This window comes from Lissotriton vulgaris, chromosome 7 (genome assembly GCF_964263255.1).
Source record: "Lissotriton vulgaris chromosome 7, aLisVul1.2, whole genome shotgun sequence".
Taxonomy (NCBI): Eukaryota; Metazoa; Chordata; class Amphibia; order Caudata; family Salamandridae; genus Lissotriton; species Lissotriton vulgaris.
The window spans coordinates 1,428,937,313-1,428,959,872 of NC_141695.1; the positions used below are offsets into that span (position 1 = coordinate 1,428,937,313).

Below are 22,560 nucleotides of genomic sequence, written 5' to 3' on the forward strand. Positions count from 1 at the left end.
CATATCCACTCACGGAGGGGAAGAGTCCGTCCCCCTACTTACCCTGCTTGCTCCGCCACTGCAAAAGAACCAAGATTACCCAGGGCGTACAAAAAAAGTCTGTTATCGCTGGTTGTGGAATTCCTTGTAGCTTTTGCTCACCCATTGTGGTCAGGCACTAACCTCCACCCCATTAGCAGTTGCAGCTCCATCAGCCCATTTGGCAGCTCTAGCCTCTTAGCTCACTCCAGCACTGCCACTGAATCGGTTTTGCTTCGGCCAACTGGAAACTCCTGCTGAACCAGCTGCTGTACGAGAACTAGAGTGGTTGCTCTCTGTCTTGTCACAGGCGGCGCTGACATTCTTTGGCACCATTCCTCCACCACGGATGCTCTTTACCCCACCTGCTGCTGCAGCACTAATGTGAGTTCTGACATGGGGACTGCATCCACTAGCAATAGAGAAGTTCTGCTGATCCTGACTACAGCACCTGGTTTGCCCTGTCCCTACAACCTTTTGCTACATAAAGTTTAGGAGCCCAGGGAGGAGCCGGGACACCACAGGACTACTCATTCGCCATCTTGCTCCGGGGCTTCCCCTTCCTGCTTAGTACTGGCTTTAATGTTTACTTAGAAGATGAATATACATTATTTGTCTGCATTGACAACCTTTGCAATTAGTTGATCATTCATTACAGTACTTAACTGTTGACCGAGATGGATCTAACAATATGTTTAGAAATGTTAAAGAACATTTGATAGTCATTGCCACAGCGAGCATATAGTGTAGTAGAGCACAGTGCCAGTCAGCGGAGAATCAGCCCATCACCTTTCCACTCAGAAAAGTATTTTTGGTCTTGGAAAAGTAAAAGGAGTGAAGTAGCGTAATTAACCCCTTTGCTGCGGCGGCTATTCCGCTGCAGCGCTAATGGGGAGGGGGGCCACGCGGCGCTCCCGTACTCGTGACGGAACCGCTCCATCACGAGCCTAGGGCGCCCTGTGCTTTTGACGGAGTGGTTCCGTCACGGCCCCGCCCGCCCAATAGGACGCACCGCGCAGGCGCGCTGAGCAGGCCGTGACGGAACCGTTCCGTCACCAGCACAGCGCGACCGAGGCTGGTGACGGAGCGGTTCCGTCACCAGTGCCGAAGGGGTTAAAGAATGACAAAAGGATATTTTCTTCAGTAGTGCACAATCCTCCATTTTTAGGTCGAGCCTTGGCAGAGCATGCGCTGCTCTGCGGCCCATACTGTATTGAGTTAGGGATTTGAAGCTCCGCCCTCTCTACGCCTTTATTTTTCATTGGCTTGTGTCCTTTTCCTTTGTAAATGCTGGCTTCTGAATCCTTAATCGCCTTGTTAGTCCCTCCTTAGTACCGCCTTGTCTTCATTTGAAACCTCTCACATTGACTGGCCCTTTTACTTCTGTTGGTACACAATATATTTCATTTATTCTGTAAGCACTATTTTCTTTAATGGGTTTTGCCCTGCTGTAGGCAGGACATGCTTTCCTTACCTTCAGCGCGCCATGCATTTCAAGCAGCCGGGACAGTTACCTGTTGTTTGCATAGGCGATTTCACAGCCTGAGAGCACAGTGGGGTTGCGTGTGATCGCTTCAGGCCTTCACCACTAACTTAAAGTTGTGCTCAGTAGTTTGTGTGCTTGTTGTGTGAGGAGCTGTCCAGTCACATCAGGAAACAAGCATTTGCAGTGCAATAGGTCCCGCATTTACGTGAGTTTGAGTTATTGGCATTGTAAATGACAATGACTTTTATGTGTGTTTTGGTTTTTAAAACATAAATAAAAGGCATTGTCATTTACAATGTTAATGGCTTAAACTCTTGCAAATGCGAGACCTATTGCATTGCAAATGTTTGTTTCTCTTGAAAGAAGTGAGTACCATGGGGGAAATGTGTCTACGAAGATGAAATAATTAATAACAACTGATTTCTTCGCAGTGATTAAAGTAACACTGTAATGTGTGTTTGGCACAACTTAACAGTGCTTTGGTGGCATTTTAGCCTCCAGCAAAGGCATTTTTATCTCTTTTATTTTTTAGCTGCACAAGCATAGTGCGAACATCATTTTTATACAGCTTTAACAGATTTTCTGCCTTCTCTGTTAGGATGGAAAATGTGAGCCGGCTTGTGTCCAGATCCAGACACAGTTTTTCAATTTATACATATTGCACCTTTTTATATATGGTTAGGTTTGAACAATTGTACTTCTAGCTTATCTATTCCGCGTTTTTGTTTTGGAGTCAGAAGGAGGATATTGTGGTTTGTTGTGTTTAAGGCTGAGGATACATTTAATACAATTAAGAAGCACTTTTCATGGAGTTATCATTCACTTTTTCATGCTTTCAAATATTGTCTTAGCTCTGTAGCTACACAGTTTTCCATGAGTTTAGTTACAAATGGTGTGCCTGTGCAGTCAAAGAACATATAAGGTGGGAAGAATCATCGATTTTTTTGGGGGGGTCAAGGTTTCAACATGGTCTTGCTTGAGGAATGAATTCTGGTTTCTTTAGAAGTCGTTTTCTTTGGCTTGTAGAATATTTTTCTCATAGGTTACTATCCAAGATTTTAGGCGATATTTATTTAAAGCAGAATTTTTCTTCAGGAGTACGGCGTTCCTGCTATTTTGACTTTCTGTCTCTTCAGTGTTAGGAGAGCTGTGGTGTCAACACATTTAGCTGTGATTTTATTACAGTTTAATAGAGCTACATAAGTTTGGTCTAAAAGGTTAATAGTTGAAGGGGTAGAGGATTCTTTGTTTGCAAAACCAAGTTTATGTTCAGTTGTGATCATGTGTTGTGCCTGGATTAAAGCTCACTAACATCGTGGCTCAGATCAGTTCTTTCTTAGCTTGGCTAGATATGGTTTTTGATTGGCGGTCACAAGAGCGAATGGAATCACAAAGTGATCCAAAGGTGATCCTCACACAAACAATGACAAATCATATATGGCTATACAGAGCTGAGGCTAGCGGAAGGAGATTCCCTTATCTTTGTTGGGTTTTGGTTCATTTATTTTTAGGAAAAGTGCCTAGATTTCGAGGTTGATCATATTTGTGTGTCTCACAAAAAAGATTCAAAACACCCAGAAAAAATATTACAATTATTTTAGTAGTTGATTTGACATGTACTCCACACATTAATTAACAAATCTGAGCTGATTTCCAGGCGAGTGATAGATAATATCAAATCTAGTATGTTTTGTTGATGACCATCTATTTGCAAGAATTGGAAGGATTCAAAAACAGAGATTTTCCTGTTTTTTCAAGGCATGCACTCAGACTATCTGTGCTCTGAAATGTATCAGAAAACTTAGCACCAAAAAATCTACATTATGATCATGAATGTAAGCTGCTTTTTAGGTCGAGCAGACCTACCCTCAATGCGTGAGCATTGAAGGTGTCTGCTTCAGACCTATTGTGGCCCGTATTTAGGAATGTGGACAGCTATCAGACGCGCGCTTTGACAATGTCAGATTTCACCTCAGGAGCGCGCGTCTGAGCTGCGCTTGCGCGGAGCAAAGCCCTTGCTCACACACAGACACAGGCAGCCCCCACCCCTCTGCATGCATGCACGCACGCACACACACACACAGGCGCGCGCATGCACACGCAGGCACACTGCACACATACAGGCACACGGCACACTATCCCCTGCCTCGCATTCTCTCTCAATCACACACAGTCACGCATGCACACACACATTCCCTCGCGCACACACACACTCCCCCCCTCCCCTCCCCCCCCCCCCAGGCATACACACAGGCACGCACGGACTTCACATCAGCCCTGGGCCCCACTCACCGACTGCGCTCTTCCGGCGGGACTCCTCTCGCGCTCCGCTCCTCACGGCGCGGCGCGTCTCCTCTTCTGAATCGGGGCTCCCTCAGGTCAGAGGAGCCCCGCAACAGGCGCCACACTCCTCCTTCTCCCCGGCCCCCTCCTGGGGACCCGGGCTACCCCGGACCGGCAGGGCGCTCCATGCGCCGGCATGCCTTCTCACGGACCTCGGGAGGCGGGACTTCCGGTCGGCCGCGAGCGGATTGGCCGGCCAACCAAGAGCTTCCGGGTTGCCGCGGGCAGCGCGGCGGCACCCTCCCGATCACTACAAGGGCAGGAGATGTGCACGCGAGTGGGAGTTGCGTGTTGTTGGCTTACTTCCTTCAGTGGTTTCAGTTGCCCATGAGCTAACACTCAACTGAGCATTTGCGGCTGGTATCTTGTGTGATGGACATGTCTTGCATCCAAATCAATTCAGGGCCGATTCTGAGCATCTTACTTACCAGGTAAATGATTTAAGAACAATGTAATTGGTACATTACGTAGAGCTGCATCGCTAGGAAGCAGCAAGTATTATACAATAAAAATGGCCATTTATTAACTTTCTGTAAAAAAGTCATCGGCCCTTTCCACTTTACTATTTACCTAGTTTTACAGCTTGAGACATTTTTTCTTCTTCTATCTTTACTGTTCATATTGAAAACCATCATTATCCCCTAAAGTTCCTTGACTTTTTCCACATCTTTGTAATAGCCGACCACTTCATCTTTCTTGAGTTGTTTTTATTTTGGTTACGGGACAGCGATTACTTTCATATTAGAAAGCGCTACACATAAAGTTATTAAAATAAGCATGGTCGGTACTTTGAAACATTTTTTAGGATGTTTATTTGCACTGTCAGATCCCAGTCGGGGAGGGGCACAGGACAGGCCGTAGCTACTCGACCCCAAGTGTGGTGGTTAAGGTCATTTGCCACTGGGGCCATCTCACTATGCCTCTCTACAAACTGGGCCAAGTACAACCGTTTCTGCAGAAAACACACACCCTCCTCATCCTCACACCCTCACTCACTCTTACACCTCACTCACCCTCACACCTCCTCACCCTCACACCCCCTCACACGCCCTCACACACCCTCACACACCCTCACTCACCCTCACCCCCACTCACCCTCACCCCCACACCCTCACCCCCACACCCTCATCCCCACACACCCTCATCCCCACACACCCTCACACACCATCACACCCTCACCTCCCCTCACACACCCTCTCTCCCACCCTCACTCACCCTCGCACACCCTCACACCTCCTCACCTTCACACCCTCACTCAGCCTCACACTCCCTCACCCACCCTCACACCCTCACAACCCTCTCACCCTCACATCCCCCCATCCTCTCAAATCCTCGCACCCTCACACCATCACACACTCACCCTCACACCATCAAACCCTCACTCACCGTCACACCATCGCACACTCACCCTCACACAATCAAAGCCTCACTCATCCTCACACCCTCACACCTCCCCGCCCACACATCCTCACTCACCTTCACACCCCCTCACCCTCCCTCACTCACCCTCACACACCCCCTCACACATCCCCTCACCCTCACACACACTCTCACCCTCACACACCCCCTCACCCCCACACACCCCCTCACCCCCACACACTCCTTCACCCTCACACACCCCCTCACCCTCACACACACACCCTCACTCACACCCCCTCTCAACACCTCTCACCCACCCTCACACCCCCTCACCCTCACACCCCCTCACCCCCTCACCCTCACACACCCTCTCACCCAAACACATCCTCACCCCGCATCACTCATTCGCCACCACAACATCAATCTGTGCAACCATTCAACAACTAATTCAAATATGTTCTCTCAATGTTTCAAGCTTTATTACAAATGTAACAAAAACATGTTAATATTTCACTTCTGTTTTAGGACTTTTGTAACAATAAAACACACAGAACATAATCTTCACAAGTTAAGCTATTGCCATTATAATTTACAATACCTTTTATTTAAGTATTAATTATGTAAAAAAAAATTAAAAGCCATTGTTATTTGTAATATCAATACATGTAAGTCATGTAAATACAACACATATTGCATTACAAGTGCTATGTGTCACATTTGCGAAAATTATAACTATTGGCATTGTAAATGACAAAACTATTAATTTTGCTATTTTCAAAAACAAAACCTAACTAAACAAGCATTGGAAATGCAATAGGTCTCGCATTAGAAAAGTTGGAGCTATTGGTCTTGTAAATGACAAATATTTTATTTATTTGTTGGTTTTTAAAATAGCTAAATTGATAGCTTTGTCATTTACAATGCCAATAGTTATAACTTTTGCGAATGTGACACCTATAGCATTTGGAATGCAACATTGCTAGCCATAAGTGAAGTACTCTAAAGGAGTGCAGGAGTAAGGGACCGTGAGAGAGGTTTACCGGTGGAATGAAGCTGAGAGGAGTTCAGCGCTGTATGCAAAGTATAACAAGTGTCTAAGGGGAAAGGAATTAGACAGTTAATTACGGTGATATTGCCCAAAAAAGGGGCTGCCATTATTGCGGAAAAAACTTACCACGAGGTGGGGCCAAGGGGAGTATTGAAGACGTCTGTGGGGAGAGAGGGGAGAGTGAACTGGGGTATCAATTACCGAGTGTGCAGTGAAAAAAGGGTGATCTAATAAACGAGCTTACCAGCGGGAACAGTGCCCTTGATGGATAAAGTGCGGGAAGGGAAAGTGCACATAAACAATTGACACATAAAAATTGAAGGCGGGTTCAAATAAATAAAGCATGTCTGGAGCCTCGAATATGTCGCGCATCTATAAGGGCTTACCCCACAGGAAGAATTGCAGGTCCGCAATGGGGGTCCTTGGTAGGCGTGAGAGATCTTCACGATACGCCCTCAGCAATGTGTTGTCATAATAAGAAAGCCGCTCGCGGTCACATGGAAGCAAATGACCAATGGGCGCGCGGCAGAAAGTGTCGGCCATTTTGGGTTGGGAGTGTAATGAAAAAATATATGGACAGACCAAAGGTGCATGCAGAGCGTCCACAATATGGATTGAGGGCATACAGAAGAAAGAGCTTGGAAGCTCTAAGAGTAAGAGTGGTGCAATTCGAGACAACGCTGTAGCCTAGATCTGGGAGGTCCAGTCTTCGGTACAATTCAAGCCAGTGTGCAGGGGGCGGAGAGGGGAGAGGTGCGACACGGCAGGCAGAGTAGGAGGAGGAGGGGGGAGGAGAGTAGGGGAGGCACGGCCTAGCGGCCGTGCAATCAAGAAGTGAGGGGGCGGAGCTGGGGAGGGGAGCTGGGGAGGAGAAATGCGACGTGCGGATGAGGGAACTGATGTGCACGCGCTTTTAAGCTCAATGCGCATGCGCATTGAGCTTAAAAGTCACGGGCACTGCAAGGAATCGCCACGATTCCTTGCAAGTTGGTTCAAGAGTGGATAAGCCCCCATAGTCTCGCAAGCTCGATGCGCATGCGCATCGACAGGCGAGACCTAAAAATGTGTCATTTGCAATTCCAATAGCTCAAACTTTCCTAATGCAAGACCTATTGCATTGCAGATGCTTGTTTGGTATTCTGGGCAATAGCTGATTTACAGTTTTGAAGGGCACAGTGGAATTTTATCCCAGAGCTTTCCTTCATATGCAATCCTAAGGAGTTTTGACTTTTGCTAAGTTTGTATTTAGTGTTCACGTACAGCGTTTATGGCTTAGTTTCTATATGGTTGTTTGGGGTAATATCATTGCTATGCTAGAATAAAATTGCTGAGTGAAAGAATGTAAGTTGCCTTTATTCTTTTAGATGACCAAGTGGATGACGATAGTTTTTGTTCTTCAATACTATGAAGGTTTTTTCCCTAAATTACTTGTTTTAACTGGTGAACCAATGCCCATGGGCTCCATTTAAAGAAAAGTTGGGACATTATCCTTGTAGTTGCTTGGTGTACGTTTTTCGAATAGGAGAATAGAGCTTAGACCTCTACTGAATTGTTTCTGACCTACATATTTCCACTGTAAGGTGTTAGTCAAGATATGAAGAAGGCAGACTGATAGAATGCAGGGTTCCAATCAGAAATATACTCTAACCTGTGCAGGAGCATAGGAGGGAACAGAAACCTTAGAGATAGTCCATTTAGAAGGGACAGGCAGCTCCAAGGGCAACACTCAAAATTAACTACCCTCCTCAGTTGTAGTTAGCATTGTATGGCCATTGATTATAAGTGGAGTGGGTTGTGCAGGCAAAGATTTAGTTGCAATAGATTTATGTTACTTGTTGAGCAGGATTAAAAACGCTAAACCACATATCATCCAGGGGCTTTGGTGAATTTAGTCTGAGCGTTTAGAGGATGTGTTAGCGGTGCTGGATGAAGAGCTCTCGAAATAATACTGCCAAGCAGTACAGGGTCATCTAAGTGTACTTTAGTACCTTGGCTGAGTGCATATTTTGAACACGCTTCCACAGTTTCTATGCGAGCCGGTCCAGACCTGCTAAAGTAGACTACAGGGCTAGATGGTGCTGGTGTTCAGAAAGTGGAACATAAGAATAAGGAGCCAGTGCACACACAGTCCAGGTAAGTTAAAATGCATCAATAAGTAGATAATGTTACAGTCTGATCTCATAACCTGGCAGATGCTCTGGCAGCAATCGGAAAGATTGCTATTACATTTTGGCAACTAACACTATACAGTAAAGTTTCCAAAACAAAAATTATCCAAGCTTGTGACACTGCTTTGCCTCCCAATTCTTCCAAGAGGATAACTAATCTTCGTGCAATATTAACTTTCGACAACTCCAGAATCTACAGCCAGGACTAAGAAGTTATTTAATCAAATCTGGTGGATTTTTTTTTAAAGTGATCTCCGATACGAATTAATAGATGCAATTTAATTAAAATGCCAAAATGTTCTGACTCATTTCTAAGTTGGGCACCACAGCTGTACGCTCTGAATCAATTTTTTTACAAGTTAGAATCTAATATTACTAGTGCACATAGGCATTTCTCAGTGCTAGAAGAGCTGGCAAACTATCAAAACTGGATTTATTCTTCACCTTACGCTTACCTTATTAGTTTGGTGGGCAATTGAGTAAATTAATATAGTACTGATATTCCAAAACTGTCTTCCATGTCTTGTTGCTCATTTATATATTAAATGTTGAGCAACCAAGATACATTCATAAGTGCAGGAAATTCAAATTTGTCATAAAGGTGTACTTCAAGACTATGCAAATTCTCATTTGTTGCTGCTTAGACAGTGTTATTATTTGAAATATATTCTATGATGTAACTGCGCACTGCAAATTCTTTAATATAAACTTGTATCCAATTAATTCCTGCTCCTCAGGATTACTCCCTGCGTTGGAGTAATATCTAAATACGAAAGAGTTGCACCAACACTATGTGTGTGGATGTCTCCTGGGGCACAGATATTTGCTGAAATACTACACCGGAAGTTCTTCCAAATAAAGTTTAAACCACTGTTGTAACTATCTTCAAAATATTGTATTCATACTTCACAATGCGTCTCGCATTTAACTTTTATCTTCTATTCAATTCAATATATGGAAATATATACTCATCGTCGTTACTACATTCTTATCTTATTGTATCATTCCATAATTCCATCATTCCAATGCATTTCGACATAAATGCCTTCATCAGGGAAATCTGAAATAATAAACGAAATTCCTGAAACTCTACCTCTAGGTTAAATAATATAACAATTTGTTTTAAACATGTTGTCACTGTAGGATTAATCCCATAAATGCTTCCCATCTATTCATGTAACTGTTCATGCACCTTAGTTTCTAGTGTATTCTAGCGCTGCAATTTATAAAAATGTATATATTGGCTTCTTAAATGCATGTTTCAATCTAACGATTTAACACACCATGGAGGGGGGGGTAATGTCGCATTATGCAACCATCGGGTATTCTAAGTGTTTCTGAGAAAACCTTCATTTGCCGAGTTCTTAACCGGGAGCTCGCGTGCAACTACAAGCAATTAGTCTATGTGGGATAACGGTCTATATTTGAGCACCATGTATCGTATTTGGGGTCTATTTTAACGTGTTCTTTACGCTCTGGCAGTTATTCATGGTGCGCGACCGCGCTGAACTCAAACTTCAAATTGCTTGATTGTACGCTTACCGCTTTTGGATGCTAGATGCGTTAAATCCTGAAATCTGGACAAAGCTACAGAGAAACCGCCATGGGTTCCCTCGCTAGGATTAGTCGGCGTGTGACGCTGTGTTGGGGGTGGGGTTTAGGATATAGGCTTACACGCTACAATTCATTAAAGCGACAGTGTAACAGCACGAGCTCGGAGTTCCCCTCAAGGTGACATTTAAACTTTATTTGGAAGAACTTCCGGTGTAGTATTTCAGCAAATATCTGTGCCCCAGGAGACATCCACACACATAGTGTTGGTGCAACTCTTTCGTATTTAGATATTACTCCAACGCAGGGAGTAATCCTGAGGAGCAGGAATTAATTGGATACAAGTTTATATTAAAGAATTTGCAGTGCGCAGTTACATCATAGAATATATTTCAAATAATAACACTGTCTAAGCAGCAACAAATGAGAATTTGCATAGTCTTGAAGTACACCTTTATGACAAATTTGAATTTCCTGCACTTATGAATGTATCTTGGTTGCTCAACATTTAATATATAAATGAGCAACAAGACATGGAAGACAGTTTTGGAATATCAGTACTATATTAATTTACTCAATTGCCCACCAAACTAATAAGGTAAGCGTAAGGTGAAGAATATTATTTAACCTAGAGGTAGAGTTTCAGGAATTTCGTTTATTATTGCAGATTTTCCTGATGAAGGCATTTATGCCGAAATGCATTGGAATGATGGAATTATGGAATCATACAATAAGATAAGAATGTAGTAATGACCATGAGGATATATTTCCATATATTGAATTGAATGGAAGATAAAAGTTAAATGCGAGACGCACTGTGAAGTATGAATAAAATACTTTGAAGATATATACAACAGTGGTTTAAACTTTATTTGGAAGAACTGTCGCGGTAGTATTACAGCACATATCTGTGCCTCAGGAGACATCCACACACATATTATTTGAAATGTCTCAATGTTACCTACACGGCATTATCCATCACCCCCTGATATCTTTAAAGAGCAAGATATATAGATATTAAAATGCAGGGGACAATGACTGATGGGGCACTTTGTCCTTTTGGGGAGTACAGGACCTATTTCAGATAGCTTGAAAATGTGTCTGTAAGTACCTTACTGTGATTTTCTTTTTGGAAAGCAATATTGTGAACTGTAAATTGAATATCCATCCTGTAATAAGGAGGCTGTTACAGCCTGATCAAATGAGCAAAAGCTCAAAGTATTTCGTACCATTAGAAAAAATATTGAGTGACTGAGGGAGGAGGCAAACCATGTGGAAACAAGACCTTGGCTAGGAGTAGGCCATTATAGATTTCATTTAGTTAATTAAGTATGTACCCTTGCTACTGCTCTAGACAAATCTCTGGCTATTAACAGACCCGAAAAATGAAGAATATAGTTTTACCAACTGGCTATCACAGAATGCAACATAACGCATACATTTAATGACTGCCCTGCACTTGCCAATTCTAGGCAAGAATTGTTCACATACTTGGAAGCTACCACTAACATATCAATTAATAACAAGTGTCCGATGCTAAAAATCAATAGGGAAATTTAAGTAACTTGCCAAATATTTATGTATGTGGCCATGGCAAAATGCAGGCGAAACCTTGTCTGAGCTTGCAAAGACAGCATAATCCGCAGTATGGAACAATGGAATTTTTAGTTAATCAACTGCTCTTCTAAGCAATTGAGTTATTCAATTTCCCATTGGTCCACTGTCAACTTTCCTAAATTATTCTCAAATAGAATGAAGAAGTGACATTGGCCCACTGTCAACTTTCCTAAATTAATCTCCAATAAAATTGAGAAGTTTTGATTGATAATGGCTTCTTCCAGAAGTGTGTCAAATGCTATCTGTTCGCAATTAGCTATGAAATTTCGGCTTTCCTCTGTAGAAATCTAAACTCTATGCTTCCAGAGCCGCCATGTGTTTGATGTTAACTTTGTATTGTGTTGTTTTACTTTAAACTCACTTTGTGGTAATGTTGGAAATTTTAGGGTAAACCAATGCAACCACATTTAGAAAACACATTTGGGGATTAACTAATGATATTTCGATGGACCAGGCTATACATCCATTAGACAGATTAGTTTAGTTGTTTGTCAAGTGAGTACAACATATTCCAATTTGAGTTCACAAATATTCAAAAGTGAAGTTAGGATAAAATGCTCCTTTGCTTGATTAACGAATAAATAGATGTTATCTCGTTGCTGCATTAGTCCTAATTGAATTTGCCACTGTGTTATTAGAAGAGCATGGTCCTTTACGATCTGGCATTGACAGGAACTCATGTGAGAAGGGACCTTGACAATTTATATGCTTTTCTGCTCCCAGAATTGTGCTATCCTGAGATGTGAACCTCCAAGGTCTCTTGCTTGCTTGTCTAAACTCTACATTGGGGTTCCCGGGACAACATATCCTTAATCGAAGGATGGGCAGCTTTTTAAAGTAGGACTATCAGTGAAATTTGGGGTGGAGCATGACCGGGTTATCTTGGGTATACCTCTAAATAGCTTTGAATATATAGACCTCCCAGAAAACAGTGTTCTGGGGGAAAAATGGCTAATTTCCACCAACTGTGGGCGTATATTGACACTCTCTCGAGGGTTGCAATGCTTGTTATTTTCGGAGACTGAAGTCTTTGTCACTTTGCAATGTGAGTTGCATTTTTTGCTAGTCCCAGAGATAAATTGACAAGTCTATATGTTTCAAATTCATTAGTTGCAATCAGTATTCCTGATTAGTTGGTTAAGTTTTTGCTAGTGTATTGTTTTAATGTTGGGGCTTTTTGTATGACAATGACAACCCAGGCCATGCTTAGATGGGAAAAAGCATGTCGTCCTAAACAAAATCTTACACCACTGCCTCTGACCTCTAAGAAATATGTTATCAATATGCCAGAGGACCTGGGACGAGAACCAGAAGTGTGAGGTCCAAGGCGAACTCAGCGGGCAGTCCAACAGCCAAGTTTCCTGGGTAGTGAAGCTCTTATTGCAAACTTAAACTCACCATGACTAGTGTATGCTACCATGCTACACCAGAGAAACAAAATGGAAGTAGAATGGGCGACTGTTCCTCGAGGTCTGCACCTGGCCCTGTCTGTCTTTTTATTTCACTGATGAAGGGAACTGGCCATGAGGACCCAAAGCAGGTTGTAAGGAGCTCCCTTTGACAGGCACATATATGACAGTTGTGGGCATTTTTGAAAGGAAATTGAAAAATGTCCTCTTTACCAGCACCTCTCCACTTTTACCAACTTTTCATTTGAGGGTCACACAAATTATATTTGGGGGATGGTGGCAGTCAGTCCCCTTTGAGTACAGACGTTACTCACTCAGACTTTGTGTATAGTTCCTAATTTCAGTTCATGCCACATTATATTAGCTGTGAGAATAATGAGGGATGGAGGAAATGACTGAAGGAGAGCAAGGTGGTGTTAAAAGGAAGGAAGAGGTAAGATGCAAACGAAGAAGAAGAGGAAATAAATATAAAAGAAGGTGAAACATGCTATGGGAAGAACAAAGTTCTAGAGGAAAACCAATGTGGAGGGCGAATAAAGTGGAGAGAAAAGTGGTAAGCAGGAAGCATGTAGGGAATCCAGGGGGAGATGGTAAAGTTAAAAGTGATGTAGCTCACCATAATTGCTCTTTTTTGATGGCACTTGGCCTCCTGGGAATGTGTCAAGATGCGGCTTAGGGTGCGCAGGAGGTATCATGCCACCTGGGAACATCTTTGATCCTGGTGGTACTTTGGGGCCAGGGAAGTGGGGAAATAGTCCTGGTTGTTGGGTGGGATTGTCATGACACCCTTCTCCTGAGAACCCCGGACAGCATCTCCACTCCAACTCGGTGATTATCTTGTAGCCAATCTTGTACTTTGGTCGAAAAAGAGTCCGATATCTGTGTGAAGGATAAAAGGAGAGTTAATGCTTTAAAATACAGAAAGCGATTGTACTTGTAATCATAGGCAGCATTAAATCATCAGCAATGCCTTGTGCACCTTCACATGTCAGGCTCCTGACGCAACATAAGAGCTGCTACTAGCAGGCCTACTAGGCCCAAGATGGTGAGGGTAGGAGATGTTTGCCAATGCGTGTACTTGGATTCTAGGCAACAGAATGCACAGTTGATTCCTGTTCACCACAAATTCTACTGGGTGGCAAAGTGACACCACTGACCAGTCACTCGACCCATGGCAAACAACAAAGTGTGAGGAAGTGAAATCTGTTTCTATGGCAAATATGTGTTCATGGTGGTCATTTCAGAGCAGTATTTTCTACAACTGCCAAAAAAAGCTCCTACTTGCTCCCACTCAGTGTTTTATTGAACTGGAAATTTTTAACAAATACAACATTCCTTTCTCTCTACTTCTAATGTAGATCAATCTATGCCTACTTCTCCTTCAGCATGGTTTACATTCCCATTGCTGTCAACTTCATCCCACGTGCAGACAATTGATGGGACTGAGATTTTGATCAATACCTTATCACTATCGATCTAAACCCCCGATCTGGTCGACTGAATCTTTATTGCCTGTCATTGAGAAATAAAGTGGATCTTTACCAAGTTAGTTCCCCCAGTAAAGGACTCTGCTTCAAAGGATCACAAACAACTTCTAGCTTTCAAAGGTTTATTATAAGTTGTAAGTACAAGCATCTCAAGATGAGATTCACCAAATACACGGGCCCAACTACATACACGTGTTCTCTGAAAGCCCTCAGACGAACAACGGAAACTATCAATACCAGTTCTAAAAACAATAGTGCCGTTAGCATAGACACGTATTGAAATCTATCGCTCATTACAGGCGGAAGGAAAATACAGGTTAGGCTTTCCCTACCCTGCACTAGATGGTATCCCTACTTAACCAAGTCTCAACCTATCAAAAGGTGTCAGCAGTGAATGACTCCCAAAGGAAGTCACCCACTCTCGAACTCTGGGTGAAAACCTATAGTTCTCCAGTCATGACCCCTCTCTGCCTACCCATCCGCTCTCTCTTGGGTCCTCAGGCGTCTGCTCCAACTCCACCCAGGGGTGCTGTCCCTAATACAAAAACACATCAACATTTCGGACGCCCCTCGTGAGACGCCCCTCACGTGGTGTAGCTTCTGGCTGTTTCCATGATGAGGCCCTGCGGTTAGAGTCGACCTTGCTTCTCAGACGCTTCTCCGGCCCGCTGATACCCCTTAAACATTCCGGAACCCTCCTACATGTCTGGTCCATTTCAAGAACAAGTTTCTATTCATTATTTTAATACTTGAATACCCCCTTTTCTCTTCCAGACAGACATTTGGAGCCAAGTCCCAAATCTTACTACATAATTTCAGAATATAGATGTAGTTACTATCAGCACTCATGGCATTTCTCTTCATGAATTGTGCTTACTACGTGTAAGTGTGATGCATTTCTACATTTTGGTCAGTTTGCGCTCTCTCACAATCCTCCAGACTGGCCTGCAAAAGGGAAGGAATGGGGCAGGCTTCAACATGAGTGACCAGAGTAGGTATCTATAGACTCTTGTAGTGTTCGGGTAGGTAAACGAACCTGTGGCTTATTTTCAAGGAGAGCCAACAGAGCTCTGCTGGTTAGTTTTAAATAGCAAGAATGGTTCTGGTGCTGGGTGTGATCAGCGTAGTCATCAGACGTGGTGCCATTTTTGTACCTCTGGCGTGGATGGGCGTGTTCCTTCCAAACACCTGGCAAACTGGAATACTGAATTTAAGAGATAAGCTATGCGGAAGAGAGCGGTAATTCTCCCTTTATTTCATGCCAGACACATGGTTATGCATCCCTGGCATAGACAATAGCTGTCAAGTATGCAAGGATCTCCGAATTTAGAAGTTCTGGACAAACGAAGTGTAGGGAGATAAGAGCTAGAATGAGGAAACTCAGGGACGACCTGTTGTTTAATGTGAGAATTGAGAGCACACCTAAAGGTGGGGAAAAGGTTTGGGAAGGACATACACAAAGGCAGGGAGACCCACATTTGGACAGTCACTCACGGAGGCGTGCACCTGGATGAGTAATTTATGGGATGGACCGACACAAGGGAGCACAGGTCAGTAAAATGCATGGATAGCCTGCTGGGGTGAACAGTAAACGACATTGGCAGCTGCAAGTGGGTACAGCTGCAGGAATCAGCAGTCGCAGGAATGGAGAGCCACAGAGATGGACAGCTGCTTTGACGGCACAGAGACAGGTAGCTGCAGCCATGCACAGCTGCAGAGAAGGACAGCTGCAGAGATGGATATTCACAGAGATTGAGAGCCACAGAGATGGACACACATGGACAGTTGAGGAGTTGACCGCCAGAGGCATGGGTGGTGAAGCGAGAGATGACAGATGAGAACAGCTGATTTGTTGGGTAGCTGCAGAGGTGGACAACCAAAGCAATTGACAACCACAATGATAGACCACGGCAGTGTGACCACAAAGAAGGGTGAAGGAGTGGGCAGTCACAGCAATAAAGGGTGAAGGAGTGGGCAGTCACTGCAATGAAGGGTGAATGAGTGGGCTGCCACAGCGATGAAGAGTGAAGGAGTGGACAGTCACAGCAATGAAAGGTGATGGAGTGGACAGCCACAGCAATGAAAGGTGATGGAGTGGGGAGCCACAGCAATGAAGAGTGAAGGAGTGGACAGCCACAGCAATGAAAGGTGATGGAGTGGGCAGCCACAGCAATGAAAGGTGAAGGGGTGGACAGCCACAACAATGAAGGGTGAAGGAGTGGGTAGTCACAGCAATGAAGAGTGAAGGAGTGAATGGTCACAGCAATGAAAGGTGATGGAGTGGACAGCCACAGCAATGAAAGGTGATGGAGTGGGGAGCCACAGCAATGAAGAGTGAAGGAGTGGACAGCCACAGCAATGAAAGGTGATAGGGTGGACAGCCACAGCAATGAAGGGTGATGGAGTGGACAGCCACAGCAATGAAGGGTGATGGAGTGGACAGCCACAGCAATGAAAGGTGATGGAGTGGACAGCCACAGCAATGAAAGGTGATGGAGTGGACAACCACAGCAATGAAAGGTGATGGAGTGGACAGCCACAGCAATGAAAGGTGATGGAGTGGGGAGCCACAGCAATGAAGAGTGAAGGAGTGGACAGCCACAGCAATGAAAGGTGATGGAGTGGGCAGCCACAGCAATGAAAGGTGAAGGGGTGGACAGCCACAACAATGAAGGGTGAAGGAGTGGGTAGTCACAGCAATGAAGAGTGAAGGAGTGAATGGTCACAGCAATGAAAGGTGATGGAGTGGACAGCCACAGCAATGAAAGGTGATGGAGTGGGGAGCCACAGCAATGAAGAGTGAAGGAGTGGACAGCCACAGCAATGAAAGGTGATAGGGTGGACAGCCACAGCAATGAAGGGTGATGGAGTGGACAGCCACAGCAATGAAGGGTGATGGAGTGGACAGCCACAGCAATGAAAGGTGATGGAGTGGACAGCCACAGCAATGAAAGGTGATGGAGTGGACAACCACAGAAATGAAAGGTGAAGGAGTGGACAGCCACAGCAATGAAGAGTGAAGGAATGGACGGCCACAGCAATGAAAGGTGATGGAGTGGACAGCCACAGCAATGAAAGGTGATGGAGTGGGCTGCCACAGCAATGAAGGGTGTTGGAGTGGACAGCCACAGAAATGAAAGGTGAAGGAGTGGACAGCCACAGAAATGAAGAGTGAAGGAATGGACGGCCACAGCAATGAAAGGTGATGGGGTGGACAGCCACAGAAATGAAAGTGATGGAGTGGACAGCCACAGAAATGAAAGGTGAAGGAGTGGACAGCCACAGCAATGAAAGGTGAAGGAGTGGATACCCACATCAATGAAAGGTGAAGGAGTGGACAGCCACAGCAATGAAGAGTGAAGATATGGACGGCCACAGCAATGAAAGGTGATGGAGTGGACAGCCACAGCAATGAAAGGTGAAGGAGTGGATACCCACATCAATGAAAGGTGAAGGAGTGGATACCCACATCAATGAAAGGTGATGGAGTGGATACCCACATCAATGAAAGGTGATGGAGTGGACAGCCACAGCAATGAAGAGGTGAAGGAATGGATGGCCACAGCAATGAAAGGTGATGGAGTGGACAGCCACAGAAATGAAAGGTGAAGGAGTGGACAGCCACAGAAATGAAGAGTGAAGGAATGGACGGCCACAGCAATGAAAGGTGATGTAGTGGACAGCCACAGAAATGAAAGGTGAAGGAGTGGATACCCACATCAATGAAAGGTGAAGGAGTGGACAGCCACAGCAATGAAAGGTGAAGGAGTGGATACCCACATCAATGAAAGGTGAAGGAGTGGAGAGCCACAGCAATGAAGAGTGAAGGAATGGACGGCCACAGCAATGAAAGGTGATGGAGTGGACAGCCACAGCAATGAAAGGTGAAGGAGTGGATACCCACATCAATGAAAGGTGATGGAGTGGACAGCCACAGCAATGAAGCGTGAAGGAATGGACGGCCACAGCAATGAAAGGTGATGGAGTGGACAGCCACAGCAATGAAAGGTGAAGGAGTGGATACCCACATCAATGAAAGGTGAAGGAGTGGATACCCACATCAATGAAAGGTGATGGAGTGGACAGCCACAGCAATGAAGAGTGAAGGAATGGACGGCCACAGCAATGAAAGGTGATGGAGTGGACAGCCACAGCAATGAAAGGTGAAGGAGTGGATACCCACATCAAAGAAAGGTGAAGGAGTGGATACCCACATCAATGAAAGGTGATGGAGTGGACATCCACAGCAATGAAGAGTGAAGGAGTGGACAGCCACAGCAATGAAAGGTGAAGGAGTGGATACCCACATCAATGAAAGGTGATGGAGTGGACAGCCACAGCAATGAAAGGTGATGGAGTGGACAGCCACAGCAATGAAAGGTGAAGGAGTGGACAGCCACAGCAATGAAAGGTGATAGAGTGGGCAGCCACAGCAATGAAAGGTGAAGGGGTGGACAGCCACAGCAATGCCAAGTGTCGACTCTGTATCGTTCTATTTTCAGTTGAAACTAGAGCAGGAAGGTCACAAGGGATACGTCAAAAGCCTAATGCCTGTGCTACAAGGGGACCCCAGTTCTAACTTGCGTTGCACTACAATTCATTGGAGCTCTGCAAGCTTGACAGAAGTGAATCTTTTCTGCATGCGGACGTGGAAAAGAGCTCAGAAGGCTTTGTTCTTAATGCTATGACGGCAGAAACGCATTCCACAGCTTTTCTCCGTCACTGTAAATGATCTACTGTTATCAGAAGTCTCTCCTGGGGCGTGCTGCCTAAAGCATTCGGTGTCTCAACCAGGGGTGCGCAAAATTCATGTAAGTTTCTTATGCGCAATTACATCAAATTTCTGAAAAATTACACACAAAAAATCTGAAATTACGTGAAATGCAAAACCGGCTTTTGGCGCTATATTTTAGCACAAAATGCGTCTTTGTGTCCCTTTTGGATGCATTGAGACTTTCGGTCCTAATAAAAATATGGAAAAAACACACAGGCACTGAATACAGCAGTATGTTGCTGAAAGGTGTCATTGCTTGGACTACTTTCTTATTGTTTTTGCAGCAGACTTCTGGGTATTTTGTAGGTGGGGGCGGCATTAAACCCCCAAATGTATCAACTTTACCGGGGTGGGTGTGAAGGGGCAATTCTTTGTAACATGAACCATTTAACTTGTTATTTGTGGCTCTTATAACTTTGATTGAAGACCCTGGTCTCCAAGAAGTTCACTAAAAAGACCTCTTGTACTAAAATGGATGGAGGGGTGAAGAGAGGGGGAGAGATAAAAAGAAAGATGGGAAGAGCATGGATGGATGGATGGATGCCGGAATGGATTGAAGAAGGAGGAATGATGGATGGATGTAAAAAGGAAGGAAGAAAACGGAAAAGAAGGGATGGATAGAATGAAGGATGTGTGGAAGCCAAAGACAGGAGAAAGAAGGATGGATGGATGAATGAATGGACAGATGAAAGGATGGATAGATGGATGGAAGGATGGATGATGAGAACGGAAGCAAGAATGAAAAAGAGCGGAATGAATTGATGAAATTACATACAGATGATTGAACAATATAGAAAGGATGGACAGAAATAAAGAAAACTAGATGGAAAATACATTAAGACAAATAGAAAGAAAGAAAGAGAGACGAAACACTGAAAGAAGGCTGGAGAGAAGAAACGGGGAAAGGAAATGTAAGAATTTCAAGATTTTATCAGTGGGAGCTATTTCTTGAATGACTACCAGATTTGCTTGTTTCTCCTCATTACTTAGAAAAATTTGAGAAATGTTCACATTGGGGGTATTATTTTTCTGTCTTCTCCCTTGTTTGTCGGTTTACCATTAATGTTCTGGAGTAGACCCTTATAGGATAGTCCACTCTGGACGATATCAGTGCTCTTTCCCGAATGGTACGATTTCCATCCTATCAACTATCTGGATTTGACATAATCTTTGATTATCTTGACAATAAGGCTTGGAAGCGGACCTCCTGGACTAGTTACCAAATCATGTGAGATTCAAGGATTTCTGAGAAAGGTACGCCATTAAATGTTTCAGCAGTTATCAATGTGTTTTGTTCTTTAAATAACATTTCAGGAAGACATTGTATTACATATCCTGCCTTTTTTAGAGCAAGATAATTCTGTGCAATCTTGGGTAAGTCACTGTGAGCATCTGTTGTGGGGGATAGAACATTGAACACACTGTTGTAGATATATAAGTTACGTTTTGAGAAATAGCAAAAGCAGTGTCCCTGATGCGTGGTGTACTGCTCGCTGGATACTTAACTTTTTCTTGTCCTGGGCTGTAGTGACTGGCTGGCCACTGTTCTAGTGTTCCTACCTGTATCCTCATACCAGCCTCCCCCAGAGGACTGACTTACACCATAACCCCACACCCATCCATCACAGATGTCACAGGACATGTGATCCTGCCAATAAAAGGGGCCTGGCGCCAGCACCCTGGGCCAGTTCCAAATAGCATGAATGGAAGTCGGTGTCATTTTTATATGTGTATGGGGCCGAGGGCCCAACCCTTTACATTGGCAATGAGCGGGAACTGCCCCGCATGTAGGCTAGCAGCAACCTCGGCTTGTCATGAGGGAAATGTGGGCAGAGTCTAAGGCCCACTCCCGCACCGACTGCCAGGCGGACGTAGATGGCTACTGGGCGTTAAGGAGGCCATCCATAGCAGCCTTTGGCGAGGACTTTGCACCTTGCTCTGCCGGAGCGATGATGCCTGCAGAGTCAGAGGAGGCTTACATAGAATAGAGGGAGTGGCTGCGGCGCTGCAACCTCATCTGCTGTGTTGCAGTGAGGCCAGAGTGCCTGGTCTGGGACGCAGTGTTTGGAGATAGTGCTCTGCCCACAGGTGAGGGGAGCATTTGACCGGCAGCAGTGGATTGGGCCCAGCACTCGGCTGGTGGTCGAGATGCAGTGGGCAAGGGAGAAACCTGTTGAGGCCATGCTGCAATGTGCCAGCAGCAGAGGGCCTAGCTCCCCATGATTGGTGAGGGCCCAACAGGGTGTAAACCTGGTGTGTTGCCCAATAAAAGGCTCACATAGTGCGTATGGAATGCCTCCTGGAGACAAGGACACCTTCCTTGTGCTCCTGTGCTTTTGAGGTTAAAAGCCATGTGTTTGCGGTGTGCCGCGAGTGGGGGTGCAGCATCACCAAACGGTCTGCCGTTAGAAGGAGGGAATAGTCTGCAGTGCCACCCACTGGCCAATGGTGGTTACATCAGAAGCCAAGGACACCTTTGAGTGGAAAGGCCATCATAGCTTAGAAGACTGCTGGGCCCCCAGTTGCAGCAATGGCAGTACCCTCTGGCACAACCTGCCATGGAAAATAAGGGTACTAGATGAAGGGATGCACACCTTTTACTTCAACCTCATTTTTGTATTCACCATATTTATCTTTCCTTTGTTCATTTGGTGCAAGATTGGTTATAGGCATGCCCCACTGCCAAAAGTCAAGAAGTCATTTTGAAATTGGACTACATAGCCCCGAAGCCAGTCGCACAGCTTCATGCCGCTTCATTTGCGTGCATGTTTCTTCCAAACTTTTATTCATTCTTTTAATATTCCACTTTTAACCATACTTTTTACTGATTCCTGAAAAATCCACACTCTATTTAATCCACAATCCACAACGCGTTATGTTGCCAATTTTCATTTTTCTGATATTCAAACTGTGCCGATCCGGGCCTCTTTGAAAGAATACGAATAGTGCAAAAAGTCCGTCACAACCCATTTTATTTTCAGTAAAAACTCAATGCATTTCTGGCCGCCTCATGCCCTTCTTCGGGGGTCACTACAATCAATACCAATATAATTATAATTAATTATTAGCACTCCTCATCACAGATAAATATATATTTACAGCATAGTCACATTGGTATTACATCTCATCAGAAAAATGTCCTCATGGTACTTCATTTCACCCTGTCACCCACTGTGTTCCTCATTCGTCCTGCGCCAATCCCATCTACTGCGAATGTTAACCAACATGCACCCACCTATCCATTCCAGCTGTCAACTATTCTAAATAGTCACGTTGTTTATCCCTCTCTTCACCATATCC

At 44.5% G+C, this 22,560-nt stretch overlaps 1 protein-coding gene across 1 annotated transcript in view; it reads right to left on the minus strand.

The window, feature by feature from the left end:
- EMILIN3 (elastin microfibril interfacer 3) overlaps positions 1-22,560 on the minus strand; it is a 140,383-nt gene that overhangs the window by 20,076 nt on the left and 97,747 nt on the right. Inside the window, exon 3 of the mRNA XM_086932225.1 lies at positions 13,616-13,878. Within this exon, the coding sequence (XP_086788351.1) occupies positions 13,616-13,878 (263 nt within the window). The remainder of the gene's footprint in view (positions 1-13,615; positions 13,879-22,560) is intronic.